Genomic DNA, 22,657 nt, shown 5'->3' with positions numbered 1-22,657 from the left:
CCCTGGGTGTCTGTGGCCCATAGTGTCAGTCTAGATCTCTGTTTTGATTCATGCAGGATGGCTCCCTGTTTATCCCTAGTTTTCCTCTATAGTTCTCTCTCCACCTGGCATTTGAGATTCCTATGGAACCCACCTTCTTCTCACTAGGCTGGGCCATGGGGTATCCTCCTTGGCTGTCTGAGGTCATTTCTTTGTAAATGTCTACACCATGTAGCATATCTTCTTTGAGAACTTGGAGCCTTTCTAGACCTTATCTGTGAGGAGGGAATACAGATAACAGCTGGGGTCTCTGACACCGCTCTTCCTCAGATGCGGGTTCCAGGAACCTCATGGATGTACTATTATCTAATCTCTCTCCACATTCCCTTTTCCATGAATGGGGAACCAATGCTTTTCTGGAGGGGGGAGAGGTGGTCTTCATCAGCTATTCTGCCAAAGCTATTTGCATTTCTTGAGGACTTTCCATTCTTCCCCTAAGAGCTTGACATTTGGATGTCAGAAGCTGGAAGAGGTTTCTGTTTTCTTATTGCTGCTCTGAGACACTAGACATCTCCAATCCCAGCTCAAATTAGAAGACTCCTAGAGAATAAACATCAATTCAGATTTCTAAATATCATCCCCACCTTGGCAATTATGCCTGCTTTACAGGCAAAGGAACTATGCTCAAGAAAAAGTTATCTGTTCAGGGCTATACAGTTTTTCAGTGTCAGAGGTAAGTTTTTAACTGACATCTGCCTGAATTCTATGTCTGTGGGCTCCCCCACTGGGACATTCTGATTTTCACAGTCTAGGAAACAGCTCCAGGGAAACACAGATACTGACCACTGACCCAGAAAACAATCATGGGCATGTTGACACACACACGTACACACACACCACAGGAAACCAGAACATTCCATTCCAGTTTTTTGGTTTAAAGATTCCTCTGAAAGAACAGCCCAGTGTCAAGGAGCTAAAGGGATCTGGGGCATGAAGTGTGGACCCCTAGGGTAGATGAAGACAGCCCTGGAGCTGAGTGAGTTGAAGTAGCACAGGCAGGTGGTCTGGGTGTTCCTGGGTTGGTGGGTTTCTTGAATGTTGAGTTCTTTGGTTGGAGGATTTCTTGGCTAGATGTCTCAGCAGTTGAGTTTCTTGCCTGATGGCTGACTTGGCTGGTTAGTGTTTTGGTGAGTGGCTCGGTTGGGGAGCGGACCCCTGGGTTGCTATGCCTAGCCTTCATTAATATAGGACCAAGCCATAAATGATACCTAAGCCGATCATTACCGCGAATGCACCGAACCAACCAGTTCGGCCTGAGTTGATGTAAGCCTCTTCCCATTCGCTGTTCTGGTTGGCCTTCATAGTCTGTAGGGGTGGAAGCATAGATGTGGGTTTCTGTGTCCAGGAACCCCAGGGAGAACGGTTGGAGACCGGCAGTCACTGAGGGAAAGCCCCTATGCAGGTCCCGGGACAGGAGCAGATGCAGGGGCCAAATGGAGGACAGGGTAGGCTGGGCGCAGTGGCTTGGCTCATGCCTGTAATCTCAGGACTTTGGGAGGCCGAGGTGGGTGGATCACCTGAGGTCAGAAGTTCGAGACCAGCCTGGCCAACATGGCAAAACCCGTCTCTACTAAAAATACAAAAATGAGCCGGGCGCTGTGGCCCGTGTCTGTAATCCCAGCTACTCAGGAGGCTGAGGCAGGAGAATCGCTGGAACCAGGAAGGCAGAGATTGCAGTGAGCCGAGATTGCACCACTGCACTCCAGCCTGGGAGACAGAGTGAGACTGGGTCTCAAAAAGAAAAAAAAAAAAAAAGGAAAGGGGCTATGACGTGGGCATTATTTTACCTGGTAAGAGAAGTACAAAGCTGCCAATCCAAATGGAGGGAATAAAAGTATAGCAAAGATGGTCAAACATAGGTAGTTTGGGGCGTAAAATGCTAGTTCCTCTGGTGTCTGTGTAGGCTCTTGCGGCTCTTTGGGCACCTCAGCTGGGGCACCTGGACCACCTGTGGTAAGGGGAGCACCTAGGGCAGCTGAAGCACCTGGATCACCTGTGGTAGTGGGGGCGCCTGGGGTAGCTGGCGCGTTGGGAGCAGGCTGGGTGGCAGGAGGTGGTTTCAGGGCCATGACCTTTCCCCTCAGACAAAGACGGACTCTGAGTGTCTTGAAAACGGAGCGCCAGACCCAGTAGGCTTCGCCTTGTACTAACCAGACTCCCAGGACTCAAACCATCAAAGGCTGAAGCTTCACAATGGAGAAACCAGCACCCCACGTCCTGATTGGCTGCCTAGTTAGGGGGCGTGGCCCCGCCGTTCTCTCCCACCCCAAGACGCAGAGAGTGCAGCCAATCAGGAAGTGGGCTGCGCCCACCCTGGTAGGGATCGGTTGGAAGCCTAAGTGGTGGCTCTCGGCTCCTCCTCCTCCCACTGATCTCTCTCTGCAGGCTGCGCGGATGGGCGATGTCAGGAGGGTCTCCCAGGAGTTGCGGAAGAGAGAAACTAGACACGCCCAGTAAGAATAAGAGATTTACTGAGGGGAGGAAAATGAGTAGTGTCAGAAGTGGATTGTAAAGTCTTGAATTAAAAATGAATTCCGGCTGGGCCCGGTGGCTTATGCCTGTAATCCCAACACTTTGGGAGGCCGAGGCGGGTGGATTACCTGCAGTCAGGAGTTCGAGACTAGCCTGACCAACGTGGTGAAACCCCGTCTCTACTAAAAATACAAAAATTAACCGGGTGTGGTGGCGGGCGCCAGTAATCCCAGCTACTAGGGAGGCTGAGGCAGGAGAATCATTTGAACCTGGGAAGCGGAGGTTGCAGTGAGCCGAGATCACACTGCACACTCCAGCCTGGGTGACAGAGTGAGACTCCATCTCAAGAAAAAAGACAAAAAAAAAAAAAAAATTCCTTGGTTTATGCTGACAGAAAGAAAAAAGGAAAGAATAGAGAAAGAAGGGGAAAAGGGGGAAGATCTTTCTTAAAGTAGAACACAACCTAATGGAACGATGGAACAGGAAATCCCCAATGTGGTAGGCAGAACTCTGAGATGACCCCAAGATTCCTGCTCCCTGGTGTACACACTCCTTCTCCAGTCACTCAGTCAAGTACTAGCCTGTATGCTGCTGGGAAGGCGTCTTGCAGACGTAGGTAGGGTCTGAAATCAGTTAACTTTAAGTTAGGGAGAATATCCTCTGTGGGCCTCACCTAATGAGGTGAGTTCTTGAAAGGGACTGAGTCTTCCTGGCAACAGAGGTTTCAGGTGTGAGAGATTGGAGGCAAGCAAAGGTCTCCATTGCTGGCATGAAGATGTCACCGGGGCCACGCAGGGAGGAATCCAGGCAGCCTCTGGCTGAGAATGGCTCCCAGCTGACAGCCAGCAAGGAAACGGAGTCCTTAGTACTGCAACAGCAAGGATGTGAATCCTGCCGTAATCACATTCATTTGGAAGAGGATCCTGAACTCCACATGAGAACCCAGCCCAGCTGACACCTTAATTTTAGCTTTGGTAGATTCTGAGCAGAGAAGCAGCCATTCTGACCTACAGAACTGTGAGTTAATACCTGTGTGGGAATTTCTTATGCACCATTAGAAAACATTTTCAAATACCATAGTAATTGCTGATTCAGGTAGGAGCTTTTAATGAATGCTAATACTGTGGGGTTTTAGCTGATGCTTCCTTTAGCTGGTGGTTCTAGTGGAGTAGAGGGTTTGAGGAGCCACTTTTCAGGAAGTTGGGAGGGGGTGGGAGGTGACACTGTGCAGTCCACAAATGTAGACCTCAGTATGGCTTGTCCAAGACACAACCTGTGTATGTAAGACCAGTCCTGGACCTAGAAGTAGTTAGAAGAACAGTGACAACACATGCAATCCAGAAGTCAGGATATTCTTCACGGAGGAAATGGATTCAGAGCCTTTCAAAGGGCCAAGTGGATATTTCAGGACAACAGAACATGGGGCGCCGAGGTGGGGGAAGACAGAAGTGAATGTTGGGTGAGATGAAGCATGTGTATTGGTTGCTGGCAAGTCCCTTGGATGGTGGAACAAACAAACTACGACAGGCTTAGAAACGAGCACATGGACAAGTGTGTCAAGCCCTGAGACATGTACTCCAGCTCTGAAGGCGGGAATGAATTAGCTCCTTTGGTAAGGGCAGTATCAGAGGATCAGCAGAAGCAGTGGCCGTAGTGCAGGGATCCAGGCAGTGATCAAGAAAGGGGTAGTATAGACAATGTAGACATTTCTTCCAAGAGCTTGGAGGCAAAAGAGTAAGGAGAGCAGTGCCACAGCTGAGAAGAACACGGGTTCCAGTTTCTGGAATGTTGTAAGCCAACACCTGGTTTCAGAGAGCCATGGATTGAGTGTGAGGTGTGGAATTGGAGACAGTGTACACATTTGCTTCAAGAATTTTGCCTATGGCTGGGTGCGGTGGCTCATGCCTGTAATCTCAGCACTTTGGGAGGCTGAGTTGGGTGGATCACCAGGTCAGGAGTTCAAGATAAGCCTGGCCAAGATGGTGAAACCCCGTCTTTACTAAAAATACAAAATTTAGCCAGACAAGGAGCCAGGTGTGGTGGCGGGTGCCTGTAATCCCAGCTACTCGGGAAGCTGAGGCAGAAAATTGCTTGAACCCGGGAGGTGGAGTTTGGAGTGAGCCAAGATCGTGCCAGTGCACTCCAGGCTGGGGTGGCAGAGTGAGACTTCATTAAAAAAAAAAAAAAGTTTGCCTATGAAGAGCCAAGAAAGGCAGGACTAGGGTAGATGCAAAAGGGTGAGAATGATGATTTTGCTTGTTTGTTTTAAAGATAGGAGAGACTTGAGCATATGGAACTGAAATGGAGACTCTGTCAAGATGGTAGCATGGGTCTATGTTCTGCCCCCTTTGTTGTCTCTGGAATTAAAAACCGAAAACCAGATTCACAACTTGAGGGGGCTGAGTGATCAAAGGATTTTGTTTCTTTAAAGAAAAAATTTGGTGGGAAAGGTGAGAGAGACCATGTCTCAATAAGAGAGAGATATGGGAGAGATGTCTTTTTTTTTTTTTTTTTTTTTGAGATGGAGTTTTGCTCTTATTGCCCAGGGTGGAGTGCAATGGTGCAATCTTGGCTCACTGAAACCTCCACCTCCCGGGTTCTAAGTGATTTTCCTGCCTGAGCCTCCCGAGTAGCTGGGATTACAGGTGCCCACCACCATGCCTGGCTTATTTGTGTATTTTTAGTAGAGATGGGGTTTCACCATGTTGGCCAGGCTGGTGTCGAACTCCTGACCTCAAGTGATCCACCCACCTTGGCCTCCCAAAGTGCTAGAATTACGGGAATGAGCCACCATGCCCAGCCAGGAGAGATGTCTTAATGGGGGTGAGGTAGTTCATTTGTACTGTCTATAGCTCTAACACCTAGAGCAGAGCCCAACACATAGTAATAGGTGCTCAGTAAACATGGGCTGAATAAACACACCTTGGAACTATACTACCTAGGTTTGGATCCCCGCCATGCCACTAACTAGCAATATCACCTTGTGCAATCAAAACCTCTCTGTGTACCAGTTTTCTCATCTTTAAAATGGGAATAATAATTATTTCTCTCTCATTTCATTGTGAGGATTAAATTAATGTATGTAAGTGGTTTTGAACAGTGCGTGGCACAAAATGTGCACTCTATAAGGTGATGATGGCTGAGGGGAGAGGATCGCATGAGACCAGGAGTTTGAAACCTAGCCCGATCAATACAGTGGGACCACATCCCTAGAAAAACAAACAAACAAACAAACAAAAAAATATATATATACACACACATATATATATATACACACACATATATATACACATATATATATGTATATATATGTATGTGTATATATATATATATATATCTGGCTCTGAGGGCAGGCTTCTGTATTCTCAGCTGCATGGGAGGGTGTGATAGGAGGATTGCTTTTGCTCAGGAATTTGAGACCATGGTGGGCCATGGTCGCACTCCTCCACTCCAGCCTGGGCAACAGAGGGAGACCCTGTCTCAAGAAAAAAAAAAAGATAATAATGATGAATGAGTGGGGTTCAGAGCATGTGAGAATCATTTGAAAATAATGGCCAGGAGTTCAAGATTGGCCTGGCCAACATGGTGAAACCTGTCTCTACTAAAAATACAAAAATTAGCTGGGCGCGGTGGTGGGTACCTGTAGCCCTAAGCTACTTGGGAAGCTGAGGCAGGAGAATCGCTTGAGCCCGGGAGGCAGAGGTTGCAGTGAGCTGAGATCATGCCACTGCACTCCAGCCTGGGTGACAGAGCGAGGTGCTGTCCAAAAAAAGGAGAGATCCAATAATTGTCCTAGCACCATTTGTTGGATCTCCTTTTCACATTGAATGGTTTGCCACTTTTGTCAAAAATCATTTGACCATAAATATGAAAGTTATTTCTGGACTCTCAATTTTGCTTCATTGAGCTATATGTCCATCCTTATGCCAGTATCACCCTGTCTTTATTCCTATAGCTTTGTAATCAGGAATAAATTTTGAAATTGGTAATTGGAAGTCCTCCAACTTTATTTTACTTTTTCAACATTGCTAGGTTATTCTGCATCCTTTGCATTTCCACATGACTTTTAGGATCAACTTGTCAAATTCTGCAAAAAAACAAGCCAGTTGAGGTTTCGATAAAGATTGCATTGCCTCTTTAGGTCAATTAGGGGAGTACTGCCATTTTGCTAATATTGAGTTTTCCAAACCATGAACATGGGATGCCACTCCATTTATTTAGATCTTTAAATTTTTAAAGGAATGATTTCTAGTTTGTTTGTTTGTCTTTTTGAGGCGGAGTCTTGCTCTGACACCCAGGCTGGAGTGCAGTGGCTCGACCTCGGTTCACTGCAAGCTCCGCCTCCTAGGTTCACGCCATTCTCCTGCATCAGCCTCCCGAGTAGCTGGGACTACAGGTGCCTGCCACCACGCCCGGCTAATTTTTTGTATTTTTAGTAGAGACGGGGTTTCACCGTGTTAGCCAGGATGGTCTCGATCTCCTGACCTCATGGTCCGCCCACCTCAGCCTCTCAAAGTGCTAGGATTACAGGCGTGAGCCACCGTGCCTAGCCAAGATTTATAGTTTTTATTGTACAACTCTTGTATTTTTGTTAAATTTATTACTTTTTTTAAATTCAATTTCTTCTTCTTTTTTTTTTTTTTTTGAGATGGAGTCTCTCTCTGTTACCCAAGCTGCGGTGGCACGATTGTGGCTCACTGCAACCTTCACTTCCCAGGTTCTAGCAATTCTCCTGCCTCAGTCTCCCAAGTAGCTGTGATTTCAGGCACCCGCCACCATGCCCAGCTGATTTTTGTATTTTTTTAGTAGAGACAGGGTTTCACCATGTTGCCCAAACTCGTCTTGAAGTCCTGACTTCAGATGATCCGCCCGCCTCGGCCTAACAAAGTGCTGGGATTACAGACATAAGTCACCGCACCCAGCCCGAATTTATTATTCTTTTTGATCCTATTGGGAATGAATTCATTTTATTAATTTCATTTTTTGATTGTTCATTGCTAGCTTATTGACATACAATTGATTTTTGGATATTGATATTTTCTTGTGAAACATTGCTGGACTCATTTCTTCTAGTAGTTATTTGTGGATTCATTAGAATTTTCTACATGCAATTTAAGTCAGCTGTGGATCAAAGCAGTTTTTTTTCTTCTTCCTTTCCAACCTGGATGCCTTTTATTTCTTTTCATTGACTAATTGTACTGGCTAGGACCTCCACTATACCGTTGAATAGAAGTGGTGAGAATGAACATTCTTGTTTGGTTCCCTATCTTAGCCAGGAAGAATTTAGTATTTCTTTTCTTTTTCTTTTTCTTTTTTTTTTTTTGAGACAGAGTCTTGCTCTGTCACCCAGGCTGGAGTGCAGTGGCATGATCTCGGCTCACTGCAAGCTCCACCTCCCAGGTTCACGCCATTCTCCTGCCCCAGCCTCCCGAGTAGCTGGGACTACAGGTGCCCGCCACCACGCCCGGCTGATTTTTTTGTATTTTTTAGTAGAGACAGGGTTTCACCGTGTTATCCAGGATGGTCTCGATCTCCTGACCTCGTGATCCGCCTGCCTCGGCCTCCCAAAGTGCTGGGATTACAGGCGTGAGCCACCGCGCCCGGCCGGAAATTAGTCTTTCACTCCAGCCTGGGCGACAGAGTGAGACTCCATCTCAAAAAAAAAAAAAAAAGTGTCTTCTTTTACAGGGGCAGGTGCAACAGCTCACATCTGTAATCCCAACACTCTGGGAAGCCAAGGCAGGAGGATTGCTTGAGCCCAGGAGTTTGAGGCTGCAGTGAGCTACGATCTCACCTGGGTGATAGAGTGAGACCCCATCTTTAAAATAAATGAATAAAATTTATTCTTTTACTATGGTGTGTTACATTAATTGATTTTCAGAAGTTAAACCAATCTTGCATTTCTGGGGTAAATCCCACTTGATCATGGTGTATAATCCTTTTTATATATTGCTGTATTGGGCTTACTGATATTTTACTAATGACTTTTATATCTATATTTATGAAAGAGATTGGTCTCTAGTTGTCTTGAGTTGCCACTGTCTGGCTTTGATATTAGGGTAATACTGACCTCATATAATAAGCTTGGAAGTGCTCCCTTTCTCCATATTTTGGAACAGATTGTGAAGAATTAATATTATTTATGCTTTAATGTTTTGTGAAATTCACCAATGAAACCATCTAGGCCTGAGCTTTTCTTTGCGGGAGTGTTTTAAATTACAAATCTCTTTTTATTTGTTATACATCTATTCAGATTTTCTATTTCTTCTTGAGTTGGTTTTGGTAATTTGTCTTTCTAAGAATTTTTACCTGTCATCTAAGCTGTCTAATTTATTGCCATACGTTGTTCGTGATATTCCCCTTTATTTATTTATTTTTAAATTTTCGAGATGGAGTCTCGCTCTGTTGCCTAGGCTGGAGTGCAGTGGCACAATCTTGGCTCACTGCAACCTCCGCCTTCCAGGTTTAAGAGATTCTTCTGCCTCAGCCTTCCGAGTAGCTGGGATTACAGGTGCGTGCCACCATGCCCAGTTAATTTTTCGTATTTTTAGTAGAGACAGGGTTTCACCATGTTGCCCAGGCTGGTCTGGAACTCCTGACCTCAGGTGACCTATCTGCCTGCCTCTGTCTTCCAAAGTGCTGGGATTACAGGCATGAGCCACTACGCCCGGCCATATTTCTCTTTAATCTTTTTAGTTTTTGTAAAGTGTGTAGTGATGTCCTGTTTTCCATTCTTGATTTTGAAATTTTATGTATTTTTTCTTGGTAAGTCTAGCTAAGGTTTGTCAATTTGGTGGACCTTTTCAAAGAACCAACTTTTGTTTTCACTGGGTTTCCCTTCTGTGTGCTTTCTGTTTCATTTACTTCCCATCTAATCATTATTAATTCCTTCTGCTTGTTTTGGGTTTAGTTTGATCTTCTTTTTTGATATTTTCCAGGTGGAAAGTTAGGTTGTTGATTTGAGGTTGCTCTATTTTTTACTATAGGTGCTCACAGCTATAAATTTTGATTTAAACACAGTTTCAGCTGCGTCTCATACATGTTTGTATAATGTGATTTCATTTTCATTCATCTCTAAACATTTTCTAATCTTCATTGTGACTTTTTATTTGCACATTTCCCAAATTTCTTTTCTTTTTCTTTTTTTTCTTTTCTTTTTTTTTTTAGGCAAGGTCTTGCTCTGTTGCTCAGGTTGGAGTGCAGTGACAGGATCCTGGCTCACCGCAGCCTTGACCTCCCAGGCTCAAGAGGTCCTGCTCCCACCTCAGCCTCCCAAGTAGCTGGGACTAGAGGTGCGTGCCACCACGCTCAGCTAATTTCTAAAATTTTTTTCTAGAGATGAGGCAACAATTTATTTCTATTGTTGTTCCAAATTCTATTCCATTGTGCTTGGAAATTATAACTGTATACTTTCAATCTTTTAAAATTTATTGATACTTTTTTTTTTTTTTTGAGACGGAGTTTCACTCTTGTGGCCTAGGCTGGAGTGCAATGAGGCAATCTTAGCTCACTGCAACCTCTGCCTCCTGGGTTCAAGAGATACTCCTGCCTCAGCCTCCTGAGTAGCTGGGATGACAGGCATGTGCCACCATGCCCAGCTAATTTTGTATTTTTAGTAAAGACAGGGTTTCACCATGTTGGTCAGGCTGGTCTTGAACTCCCGACCTCAGGTGATCTGCCCGCCTCGGCCTCTCAAAGTGCTGGGATTACAGGAGTGAGCCACCGTGCCTGGCCTGATACTAGTTTTATGGCCAGGCACACTGTCTATCTTGGAGAATGTTCCATGTGTGCTCATGAACAATGTGTATTGTATTGCTATTGGGTGGGGCATTCTAAAGATGTCAATTAGCTTTAATTGGTTTATAGTGTTAAGTTTTCAGAGCTGGCTTCTCTTTCTTGCTTTCTTGAAACTCTCTTGGTTTCTGCCATTGGCCTTCTCATAGCTCCCTGTTTCTTCTCTACCAGCCCCCAAAAGCCACAGCTCCTGGATCTCAGGGGTCCTGGTAGGGCCCAGGCAGGAGAGGAGCATCCAAGTATGCAGGAGCACACAGCCAATGGCCGTGGGAAATGTGGCAAGAGCCCCGCCAGAAAAACAGCTAAGGAGCCAGTCTGGAGTTAAAAACCCAGACTTTGTAGATTTTGTCTAGTTGTTTTATCCATTATTGAGAAAGGAATATGGAAGTCTCCAACTATTATTGTTGTTTGGCTGGTTCTGTCTTTAATTCTGTCAGTTTTTGCTTCTTGTATTTTGGGGCCAGGTGCATATTTGTTTCTAGTTGTTATATCTTCCCAATGAATTGACTGTTTAGCATTATAAAATATTCTGATTATCTCAAGTAACAGTTTTTGTCTTAGAGTCTAATTTTCCTGATAGTACTATAGACATTCCTGCTCAGGCTGTATTCATTTTTCCCCTTCTTTAATCATTTAAAATGTCTACTGTGTTATTAAATTCCTTGCATTTCTCTTAATAGTCTATAGATTGTTTAATTCTCTCTCCATATAAATAAACTTGTTTGTTCAGTTCACAAGCTTATGAAACTTTGTCCTTATCTTTGGAATTAACAATTTTGACAACAATATGTATAGATTTATTGTGCATACCTATAAATTCCTAGTGTTACAGGAAAGGGGTTTCGATCTAGACCCCAAGAGAGGGTTCTTGGATCTCATGCAAGAAAGAATTTAGGATGACTCCACAGTGTGAAGCAAAAGCAAGTTTATTAGGAAACTAAAGGAACAAACGAATGGCTACTCCATAGACAGAGCAGTCCCGAGGGCTGCTGGTTGCTCATTTTTATGGTTATTTCTTGATGGTATGCTAAACAAGGGGTGGCTTATTCATGTCTTCTCTTTTTAGACCATATGGGGTAACTTCCTGATGTTGCTATGGCATTTGTAAGCTGTCATGGCGCTGGTGGGAGTGTCTCTTAGCATGCTAATACATTCTAATTAGTGTATAATGAGCAGTGGGGATGACCAGAGGTTACTCTCATCACCATTTTGTTTTTGATGGGTTTTAGCTGGCTTCTTTACTGTAACCTGTTTTATCAGCAAGGTCTTTATGATCTGTACTTTGTGCCAACCTCCTATCTCATCGTGTGACTTAGAATGCCTTAACTGTCTGGGAATGCAGCCCAGTAGATGTCAGCCTCATTTTACTCAGCCCCATTCAAGATGGAGTTGCTCTGGTTCACATGCCTCTGACACTAGCAAGTGCTTTCAATTTGATTAGAAGACTCAACATGTGTTTTTAGGTTACGTGAAACTATTTTATTTTTTCCCATTGTTCCTTTTGCTGCTTTCAGAGCTGGTTTCTCTTTCTTGCTTTCTTGAAACTCTCTTGGTTTCTGCCATTGGCCTTCTCATAGCTCCCTGTTTCTTCTCTATCAGCCCCCAAAAGCCACAGCTCCTGGATCTCAGGGGTCCTGGTGGGGCCCAGGCAGGAGAGGAGCATCCAAGTATGCAGGAGCACACAGCCAATGGCCGTGGGAAATGTGGTAAGAGCCCCGCCAGAAAAACAGCTAAGGAGCCAGTCTGGAGTTAAAACCCAAGGAAAGTGTTCCCTTTTCACTCCATCCATGCCAATATCTATTTATTTTTTATTTTTTTGATTATGGCCATTCTTGCAGGAATAAGGTGGTATCGCATTGTGGTTTTGATTTGCATTTCCCTGATTGCTGGTGGGAAGGTAAACTAGTACAACAACTATGGAAAACAGTGTGGAGATTCCTTAAAGAACTAAAAGTAGAACTACCATTTGATCCAGCAATCCCACTACTGGGATCTACTCAAAGGAAAAGAAGTCATTATATGAAAAAGCTACTTGTACACACATGTTTATAGCAGCACAAATGTACACACATGTTTATAGCAGCACAATTTGCAATTGCAAAAATGTGGAGCCAACCCAAATGCCCATCAATCAATGAGTGGATAAAGAAACTGTGATATATATATATATATGATGGAATACTGCTCAGCCATAAAAAGGAATGAATTAATGGCATTCACAGCAACCTGGATGGGATTGGAGACTATTATTCTATCTGAGTTATAATAGTAACTCAGGAATGGAAAACCAAACATTGTATGTTCTCACTTTTAAGTAGGGGCTAAGTTATGAGGATGCAAAGGCATAAGAATGACACAGTGGATTTTGGGGACTCGGGGAAGGGTGGGAAGCAAATTGGATGCAGTGTATACTGCTCAGGTAATGGGTGCACCAAAATTTCACAAATCACCACCAAAGAACTTACTTATGTAACCAAACACCACCTGTTCCCAAAAACCTATGGAAAGAAAAAAATTAAACAAAAAAAAACAAACTCAAGGAAAGAATAGGATTAGGATTTGCTGAATGGAGGGGGGGACTTTCAAGGGCTTTGGATCTTAGAGCTTAGGGCCAGTTGGAAGATGAGCAGGAGAGGCTTTGCTTCACCATGGTAACTGCCCAGGCCACAGAAAGTTTCCTGTTGCCAGGTGAAAATGTGGAGATTTAGGGGTTCTCTTATTTGGGCTCAGAACATCGCAGCTTAGAACTTTGCCATCTTGGTTTCTGGGAAGAAAGTGGACATCAAGCTCCGTGCGGGACCAAGCTGAGCCTCTGTACCTTCATAATGCAGGACACCTCCTAAAGACAAAGCCCAAAGGTTAGAGTGAGGCTCTTAGAGGGAACTTGCCACTTTGCTCTTTCTCATTCATTCCCCTAGCCCAAATTACAGTTGTTCTTTAACTTGCATCAGAATTCTGTGGAGGGTTTGTTAAAACACAGATCGCTGGGCGTCACCACTATAATTTCATATTCAGTAGATCTGGGGTGGGGCTCAAGAATTTGTATTTCTAATAGATTCCCAGGTGATTTTGACACTGCCAGTCTCTGGAAAACACTTTGAAAACCATGATTGGGTTTGATTCTTCCCCAACTCCTGGCTTTCTCCATCAAGGCTGGTCAGTCCCCAAGCCTTCGCACTGTCCTGTCCAGTGCCTTACCTAATGCCTGCAGCCTCAAACTTCATGCGCTGGAGCGGGAAAATTTTAACTTTTAGCTCCAGTTGTTCAATTTTTTTTTTTTTTTTTGAGACAAACTCTTGCTCTATCACCTAGGCAGGGGTGCAGTGGTGCGATCCTGGCTCGCTGCAGCCTTGACCTCCCAGGCTCAAGCGATCCTCCCACCTCAGCCTCCCAAATACCTGGGACCACAGGCACGCACCACCACACACAGCTAATCTTGGCCCCAGTATTCCCATCACCAGTGGCCTCCCAGAGCCGACATCATAAAGGCACATCTCCTTTCCATGTCCAAATACTGGGAAAAGATAACAAACAAACAAACAAACAAAGTGGTTACAGCTGAGAAGTTTCCAGTACGGACCACTTGGGTGAGTATTTCCAAAATCTTGAGTGCTTTCCTCCTCATTTGACAGACTTTCACCTTTTTCTGATGGCCTGGCAAAGCCAAGGGAAACACTTGACTGAAGAAACCCCTAGCCAAGGAACCACCAGCAGATAGACCCTTCAGCATTCAACCTAATTCTTCAAGGGGAGGAGCACAGATACTCCACTCAGTTGCTCAGGGTCTTCTCCAGCACCACACATGGGGCTGTTAATACAAAATAAAGAAAATGTTAAAAACATTCCAAATGAAATAATTCTAAGGGGGGCACTTGCTGGCTTGCAGATTGCATGTGTGTTTGAATACATGCAGTGGTGTGTGCTGCCCATGCATCTTGAACAATTATTGAGTCCAGCTGCACTGCCCTTGCTTCTGTTCCTGTTCTCAACAACTTCCTTCCCACCTCAGGGCCTTTGCATTTGCTGTTCTCCCTGCCTGGAACTCTTTTCCCCCAGGATCCCCTGGTGGCTGGCTCCCTTTTTACTTCAAGTATCAGCTCAGATGTTCTCTTTTCAGAGGGGCCTTTCCTGTTTATTCAGCCTCATCCCCCGGTTCCTTGTGATCTTCCAGAGTCCTTCTCCCTCCTCATTTTAGTTATTTCCTCCATAGCTCTTGGTTCTGAAATAATTTCTTTTATAACCCTGTCTCTACAAAAAATATGAAAACTAGCTGGGTGTGGTGGTGTGCACCTGTGATCCCAGCTACTTGGGAGGCTGAGGCAGGATCACTTGAGCCCAGGAGGTGGAGGCTGCAGTGGGCCAAGATCATGCTGCTGCACTCCAGCCTGGGTGACAGAGCAAGACCCTATCTCAATAATAATTATTATAATATAATATAATATAAGTAATAAAATATAATTATAATCATATCATATAATAATTATTTCCATTATTTAGATGTTTTTCTTCTTTCTCTCCCTAGAATTCCAGGATAGCTGTGGTCTTGTCTGCCTTAGTTACCATGTGGCCCTCAGGGGCCAGCCTGGATCTAATGTACAGTAGCCTCCTAATAATGATAAATCTGCCCATTACACTTATATTCAATCTGGATGTGAGACCCACACACTATATATTGAACCCATCAGGCATTCAAACTGGCAACAACAACAAATAGAGGAGTGGCCGGACACAGTGATTCAAGCCTGTAGTCCCAACATTTTGGGAGGCCAAGGCAGGAGGATTGCTTGAGGCTAGGAGTTCAAGACCAGACTGGGCAACATAGTGAGACCTCTACAAAAAAAAAAAAAATAATAATAATTATCCAGGTGTGGTGGCACATGCCTGTGGTCCTAGTTACTGAGGCAGGAGGATCATTTGAGCCCAGGAGGTTGAGGCTGCAGTGAGCTATGATTGCACCACTGCATTCCAACCTGGATGACAGAGTGAGACCCTGTCTCTAAGGGAAAAAAGAAAAAAACAGAAAAGCGAGAAAAAAATTTAAAAAGGACAAGTCACTACAACCCAGTCCCTTTATTCATTGAATCAATACCAAGGGCAGGGAGAAAGGGAAGTGACTGGGCCACGCCCCTTTACACACATGGAACCAATCAGAAGCCAGATTGAAGCATTGGAGACACGCCTATAAAGGAGTAGCAAATAATAATGAAGGGGTGGCCCATAGAGGCCACGCTCTGTGACCGAAATCACCAAAGCTGCCTCAGTGAAGGGAAGCCCTAGGGACATTGATTAGGTTTATGATGGGTTATCAGAAAACAGTGGCGGTGTGTGAGTTTGGGGGACAAGGAGGGGTAGGGAGAGTTTAGAGGAGGAAAGTGCAACAGCCAGAGGGGAGCAGGGGTTGTGAGATGCTAGAGGAGGGCGGCATGGGTGTTCCGGAGCCAGCAAGGCTACTCTACAGGAGCATGGGGCTGTGGTGGGTTTTGGCTTGGGGCGCTGTCCCCTGGCTTGGGGCAGTGTCAACTTTCAGTACCTTTCCAGCCAGAGGGGTTGGTTTGGGTGGTCTCAATTACTTGGGGACTCAGATGTCCCCTTCCCGGACCCCATGACCCCTGTCTGCAGATTCCACTCACCCAGCATCTCCTTCTCAGGCCAAGGCCCATGGCTACTGTGATGAGCCCCAGGGACTTGAAGTCCCTGGTCACCCTGATGCAGCCGCTCATCCCCATGCAGCCCTTCATCCTGGTGCAGCTGCTCGCCCCAATGCAACCAGTCACCCTGATGCCCTTGCATCCTCCAGAAAGTGATTATTTGCTGCTCGCCGTCGTACCCTTTTTCTGTGTCCTGCTGGCAATCCCCCCTCTGGTGTTCTGCCTCAGGGTGGGCACCACCCAGCTACCACAAACTCTCTGTCCCCAGATCTTCTTTCTCTTTCCTGCCAATGCCCTGCTTCTCCCCAGGGACCTCTTCGTGTTTCTCGGGGATTTGCCTCCTCCCTCTTCACCATCTGCTTGCCCTTGCACCTCTCCAGGGCCACCTCTCTGCTCCTCCCTCTGTATTCTGCGCAGATCTACTCCCTCATCCTGGCTCCCTGGTTTCTTCCTTTTTCCCCTTGGAGACAGCCCTGCCCTGACCTCTGTCATGCCACCATCCTGATCTTGCCCTCTTCACCTCTCCCCAGGGATTTTCCTCCCCCTCCCTGTCTTGGAAACATTCATACCAGCTTGCCTTTACCCCCACAGACCCAGGAAGCCAACTTCCTTGGGAATCAGAGAAAAGCATGGATCAATTCCAGACTACTTTTGGGTTTCAGCATCGCCAGCATCCTGGTGGGCTGCATTGTGATCATTTGCTCTATTGTAATCAAAAGCTTGAAACAGAAAATATGAAATTCTGCCTCCCCCAGTGAGTAATGGACTGTTCCCCCTGGAGCGTTTGAACTAGGACATCAGTAACTGCCTGTGCTGGAGGAAGTCCCCCCTCCACCAGCATTTTCAAGAGCAGTAAAGTTTATGAGGAGGTTTCCACTTTCTGATTCATCTGTTGCATGCATGTATGTGTGCCCACATTGCCAGGCACCATAGGACTCTCATATATTCAGTGAACATTTATTGGGTAACAGTGCCAGGCACTGTTTTAAGCCTTAGTGGTTCAGCACTGATTCAGGCAGATGAGGTACAATTCAAGATGAGATTTGGGTGGGGACACAGCCAAACCATATCAGATGTATACCACTTTTATCTTTTATACTGTACTTTTACTGTACCTTTTCTATGTTCAGATATGTTTAGACATACAAATACTTACCATTGTGTTACCAATTGCCTACAGTATTCAGTACAGTAAGGTGCTGTGCAGGTTTGTAGCCTAGGAGCAACAGGCTATCCCATATAACCTAGTTGTGCAGTAGGCTCTCCATTTAGGTTTGTGTAAGTACATGCTATGATGTTCAAACAATGACGACATCACCTAACAATGCATTTCTCAGAACTTATCCCCACTGAGTGACTGGATTTCTCAGAACTTATCCCCATTGAGTGGCTGGATTAAAGCAATGAGTGACTGGATTTAAAATCCAAACTGAGCATTTTTTAGACTGAAAGGGGAGTTCAGAATAACTTGTTAGGACCAGACCTAACTGGAAGCACTGGCAAACCAAGAGGTAGTGCTTACTGGAGAACAGGGATGGGTTTAGGGAGACAGAAGAAGACAAGAGGGGTTGGGCGTGGTGGCTCATGCCTGTAATCCCAGCACTTTGGGAGACCAAGGTGGGTGATTTACTTGAGGTCAGGAGTTTAAGACCAGCCTAGCCAACATGGTGAAACCCTGTCTCTTTTAAAAATACAAAAATTAGGCCGGGCGTGGTGGCTCACACCTGTAATCCCAGTACTCCGGGAGGCCGAGGCAGGTGGATCACAAGGTCAGGAGATCGAGACCACCCTGGCTAAAATGGTGAAACCCCATCTCCACTGAAAATACAAAAAATTAGCTGGGTATGGTAGTGGGCGCCTGTAGTCCCAGCTACTCAGGAGGCTGAGGCAGGAGAATGGCGTGAACCTGGGAGGTGGAGCTTGCAGTGAGCCGAGATCGCACCACTGCACTTCAGCCTAGGCGACAGAGTGAGACTCGGTCTCAAATAAATAAATAAATAAATAAATAAATAAATAAATAAATAATACAAAAATTAGCTGGGCATGGTGGTGCATGCTTGTAATCCCAGCTACTCAAGAGGCTGAGGTGGGAGGATCCCAACTTGGGAGGTGGAGGTTGCTGTGAGCTGAGATCACACCACTGCACTCCAGCCTGGGTGACAGAGCGAGACTCCATCTCAAAAAAAAAAAAAAAAAAGCAGCCAACAGGATACTTTCAGGGTGTTATAGGGCCAGCAAGGGTATTATAGGGGTCAGAGGCGGCATTGCAGGGTTCTTTTCCCACAACAAAGGCCAAGTTCACTGTGGGTTGAGTGTTCCCAGCACATTCCTGTTGATGGGGTTGATTCTGTTGGTCCCCATTCCTTGGCGTCTGCTGATCCTTCTCAGTCCTTCTGCAGACCCTGCCCCTCCCTCCACCGGGGTTCATGCCTGTGTGACTGACCTCCGGAGCCCAGAGGTCAAGGTCATGGAGATGACCATCTACAAAATGCCCTTAAGTGTTCCTGTGAATGACTGCCTGCCTCTCTGCATCTTTTTCGTCTTTTGTTTCTTCCTGCTAGGAATACTTGCCATTGTGCCATTCTGCTTGGTGGGTGGGGACTGACCCTCCGTCCCCCATGGTGAAACATCCCCTGCCCCACCTTATACCCCTTTCCATGGGTGCCTTGGAAGCTTCCCCTCTTCTCTAGTTAGCAGCCCCAACCCCTTCTCCATCCCACCCTTCCTGCTGCCCTGGGATTTGTCTCTACTTTGTTCGAAGTCCTGCCAACCCCACTTCTTCCCAAGATCTCTCAGCATGCCCTCTTACCTGGGCGTGCCCAGGACCCCCGCACTGTCTTCCTGCATTGCCTCCTTCTCTCCTCTGCCGAATCCTCCCTCCCGCAACCCTGATCATGGCCTTCAGTTTCACTCCAGGTGGCCCTTCTGCAATTTCACTCCTTCTTAGAAAAACACCCCCATCAGCCTGTCTTCATCTCCATAGGCATGGATAGTAAGCCGTTTGGAAAACGAGGTCAGCACAAAGAGAAATTCCAGGCTAGCTTTGGGCTTCAGCATCAGGACCATCGTTCTGAGCTTGTTAATGATCCTGCACGTTCTTGTGACAGCAGACAGCCCAGAAGCAGGAGACCCATGAGCCAGAAGCCCTCTTGCAATCGCCCTGTACCCTTCACAGTTCTAGGCACCACAAGGCCTCCTTGCTCCCCTGGGAACTTTTGAGCTTGGATTTGGACATCAGCGCCCTGCCCTTGCCCCATCCCATGGAGGAATTCTCTCCACCAGTACTTTTTTTTTTTTTTTGAGCTGGAGTCTCACTCTGTCGCCCAGGGTGGAGTGTAGTGGCACAATCTCGGCTCACTGCCACCTCTGCCTCCCAGGTTCCAGTGATTCTCCTGCCTCAGCCTCCCAGTAGCTGGGATTACAGGCGCCTGCCACTGTGCCTGGCTAATTTTTGTATTTTTAGTAGAGACGGGGTTTCACCATATTGGCCAGGCTGGTCTCAAACTCCTGACATCAGGTGATCTGCCCACCTCGGCCTCACAAAGTGCTGGGATTACAGGCATGAGCCACCGCGCCTGGCCCACAAGGAATTTTTTTTTTTTTTTTTTTTTTTTTTTTGACAGGGTCTTGCCCTGTTACCTAGGCTGCAGTACCATGGTGCCATCATAGCTCACTGTAGTCTCCACCTCCTGGCTTAACCAGTCCTTCTGTCTCAGCCTCCCAAGTAGCTAGGATTACAGGCACCAGCCACCATACCCAGCTAGTTTTTGTGGTCTTTTTGTAGAGACGGGGGTCTCGTTATGTTGCCAGGCTGTCCTACCAGCATTTGTGAGAGCAACACACACAATGCCTTCTGCATGATTGTGTATTTGTGTTTGTGTGGGTGGATGTCTTCATTTGGGCTGCTATGATAAAATCCCTGAGACTAGGTAATTGATAAACAACAAAATTTATTTCTCATGGTTCTGGAAACTGGGAAGTCCAAGATCAAGGCACCAACAGATTCAATAGCTGGTGAAGGCTCGTTCTCATCTTCACAAAGATGGTGTACTGTGACTGTGTCCTTACATGGAGGAAGGGGGAAGGGACGAATGCTGTGCCTCATATGGTGGAGGGATGAGATGGAAAGACAAAAAGAGGGATGAGCTCACCCCCTCAAGCCCTTTATTTTATATCTATATCTATATCTATATATAGATAGATAGATATACATATATATATCTATATATATGTATATCTATCTATCTATCTATCTATATATATATATATTTTTTTTTTGAGACGGAGTTTTGCTCTTGTTACCCAGGTTGGAGTGCAATGGCGTGATCTTGGCTCACTGAAACCTCCGCCTCCCGGGTCCCGGTTCAAGCAATTCTCCTGCCTCAGTCTCCCGAGTAGCTGGGATTACAGGCATGCACCACCATGCCCAGCTAATTTTTTTGTATTTTTAGTAGAGACGGGGTTTCACCATGTTGGCCAGGCTGGTCTTGAACTCCTGACCTCATGATCTGCCCGCCTTGGCCTCCCATAGTGCTGGGATTTGTACAGGCATGAGCCACCGCGCCCAGCCCCCTCAAGCCCTTTATAAGGGCACTAATCCCATCCGTGAAGGCAGAACCCTCATGACCTAATCACCTCCCCAGAGCCTCACCTCTTAATATCATCACCTTGGGGCGATAGTCCCACCATATGAATTTTGAAGAAACACATACATTGAAGCCATAGCAGTGGGCTGTGCACTTACATTCCCTGCGTGCTGCTTGATAAATATCCTGGAGGCTTCATGCATTCGTTCATTCCACAGCCATTACTTTACACTTTCTATGTGCTGGGCATTGGTCAGGGCCTAAGGATTCAGTCTGAACAGGGCCGATAAAGCCACTGACTCACAGAATATTATGTTATTATGAGAGGAGCCAGAACATAAATAAGAAAATGTACATTGGCCAGGCACGGTGGCTCACACCTGTAATCCCAGCACTTTGGGAGGCCAAGGTGGGCAGATCACTTGAGGTCAGGAGTTCGAGACCAGCTTGGCCAACATGGTGAAACTCCATCTCTACTAAAAATACAAAAATTAGCTGGGCGTGGTGGTGTATGCCTGTAGTCCCAGCTACTTGGGAGGCTGAGGCAGGAGAATGGCTTGAACCCGAGAGGTGGAGGTTGCAGTGAGCTGAGATCGCACCACCGCACTCCAGCCTGGGTGACAGAGCAGGAAAAAAAGCAAAGAAAATGTACATTAACAAGGTTACTTCAGACCATCATAAATGGCACAAAGAAAATGAAATGGAGAGGTTGGGAGGTGGGAGGAGATGCATATAATAATGTGTTCAGGAAAAGCCTCTCTTAGAAGGTGACATCTGGGCTGTGGCTTTAAAGCAGAGAAATACAGAGCCATAGAATTACCTGTGAGAGGCCAGGTGTGGTGGCTCACACCTGAAATCCCAGCACTTTGGGAAGCTGAGAGATGGAGGATTGCTTGAGTCCGGTAGTTTGAGACCAGCCTGGGTGACATAGTGAAACCCCATCTCTACAAAAAATAGAAAAATTAGCCTGGTGTGGTGGTGCGTGCCTGTAGTCCTAGCTACTCAGGAGGCTGAGGCGGGAGGATTGCCTGAGCTTAGGGAGGCTTCAGTGAGCTGTGACTGTGCCATTGCAATCTAGCCTGGGCAACAGAGTGAGACCCTGTCTCAATTTTTTTTTTTATTTTTTAGCCAGGTGCGGTGGTTATTCAACATGGGGAAACCCTCTCTCTACTAAAAATACAAAAATTAGCTGGGTGAGGTGGTAGGCGCCTATAATCTGAGCTACTTAGGAGGCTGAAGAAGGAGAATCGCTTGAACCTGGTAGGCGGAGTTTGCAGTGAGCCAAGATCGCGCTACTGCACTACAGCCTGGGCGACAGAGTAAAACTCTGTCTCAAAAAAAAAAAAAAAATTTTTTTTTAACGAAATGCTCACTGCTCACCCTGGCCTACAAGACCCCATGTGGATGGACCCCTGCGCTCAGCTTCTGCCACCCTCACGAACCTCATTTCAGCTTCAAGGCCAGCCTCCCTGCCCAGCTTCAGGCACGCCTCCCCCATTCTCACTTCAGGGCCTTTCCTCCTGCTGTTCTTCCACCTATGTCATTCCTGGCTGCCTCCTCATCTTTTAAGCCTCGTCTCAAATGTCATTTCCTCAGACAGCCTTCTCCGATACCCCAATCTAATTCTAGTTCCTCCTCTCTTCCTCTCTCCTAAAGTCCCCCCATACTTTTCCTTCCTGTACTTCTCATAATTTGCAGTCAAATATTTGTTTGTCTTAGCACCACCTGCCTCTCCTCCTAGAGTGCAAGCACCGTGGGTGGGGACCGTGATTCACTTCAGATCTCAGCACTCAACAAGAAGCTTGGCAATAGTAGATGCTCAATAAATATCTGGTAACTGATTAAATGGAGGATGGTTTTCATGGGCATCCTCTTGGTCACGTGGTGTCTGCCATGGTTCTGGGTAGCCACAGATCCATGAGGAACTCTCCACCCAGGCTGCCTAGGGTCAAATCCTGGTTCTGCCATATACTCACTGTGTGATAGCCAGGCAAGTCATTTCACCCCTTTGTGCCTCACTTTCCTCATAGTAAAATAGGAATGAAGACAGTACCTTCCTCATAAAGTTACTGTGAGGATGTGTGGTCTCACACACAGAAATCCTCGAGACAGAGATGA

At 46.1% G+C, this 22,657-nt stretch overlaps 1 protein-coding gene and 1 long non-coding RNA gene across 3 annotated transcripts; one reads left to right on the top strand and one right to left on the bottom strand.

The window, feature by feature from the left end:
* Nucleotides 1-893: 893 nt before the first annotated feature.
* Nucleotides 894-2,211, bottom strand: PMIS2 (PMIS2 transmembrane protein). Of its 2 annotated transcripts, none has more exons than XM_058425383.1 (2): nucleotides 1,827-2,211; nucleotides 894-1,344 (listed from the first exon to the last, which is right to left on the bottom strand). In XM_058425383.1, the coding sequence occupies exons 1-2, from the start codon at nucleotides 2,106-2,108 to the stop codon at nucleotides 1,219-1,221; spliced, it is 408 nt and encodes a 135-aa protein (XP_058281366.1). In that variant the 5' UTR covers nucleotides 2,109-2,211; the 3' UTR covers nucleotides 894-1,218. The 2 variants fall into 2 exon arrangements, with proteins under 2 accessions (XP_058281366.1, XP_058281365.1); XM_058425382.1 differs by having other exon boundaries at nucleotides 894-1,374; nucleotides 1,827-2,206.
* A 199-nt stretch (nucleotides 2,212-2,410) lies between these two features.
* Nucleotides 2,411-14,062, top strand: LOC131380792 (uncharacterized). The gene is made up of 3 exons (XR_009208992.1): nucleotides 2,411-2,492; nucleotides 11,905-12,011; nucleotides 13,938-14,062. It is a non-coding gene; the product is annotated as an uncharacterized LOC131380792 (long non-coding RNA).
* The last annotated feature ends 8,595 nt before the right edge of the window (nucleotides 14,063-22,657 follow it).

This window comes from Hylobates moloch, unplaced genomic scaffold, assembly GCF_009828535.3.
Source record: "Hylobates moloch isolate HMO894 unplaced genomic scaffold, HMol_V3 SCAFFOLD_12, whole genome shotgun sequence".
NCBI classification, from domain to species: Eukaryota; Metazoa; Chordata; class Mammalia; order Primates; family Hylobatidae; genus Hylobates; species Hylobates moloch.
The sequence above is the reverse complement of the archived record's forward strand: the minus strand, read 5'-3'. Positions and strand labels throughout refer to the sequence as shown.

Bases quoted from the DNA above. Each gene is read 5' to 3' on its own strand.
- PMIS2 (XM_058425382.1), bottom strand. From the start codon at position 2,108: ATGGCCCTGAAACCACCTCCTGCCACCCAGCCTGCTCCCAACGCGCCA. The intron at 1,375-1,826 runs GTAAAATAATGC...TCCTGGACACAG, and splicing joins CTTTGTACTTCTCTTACCAG to AAACCCACATCTATGCTTCC.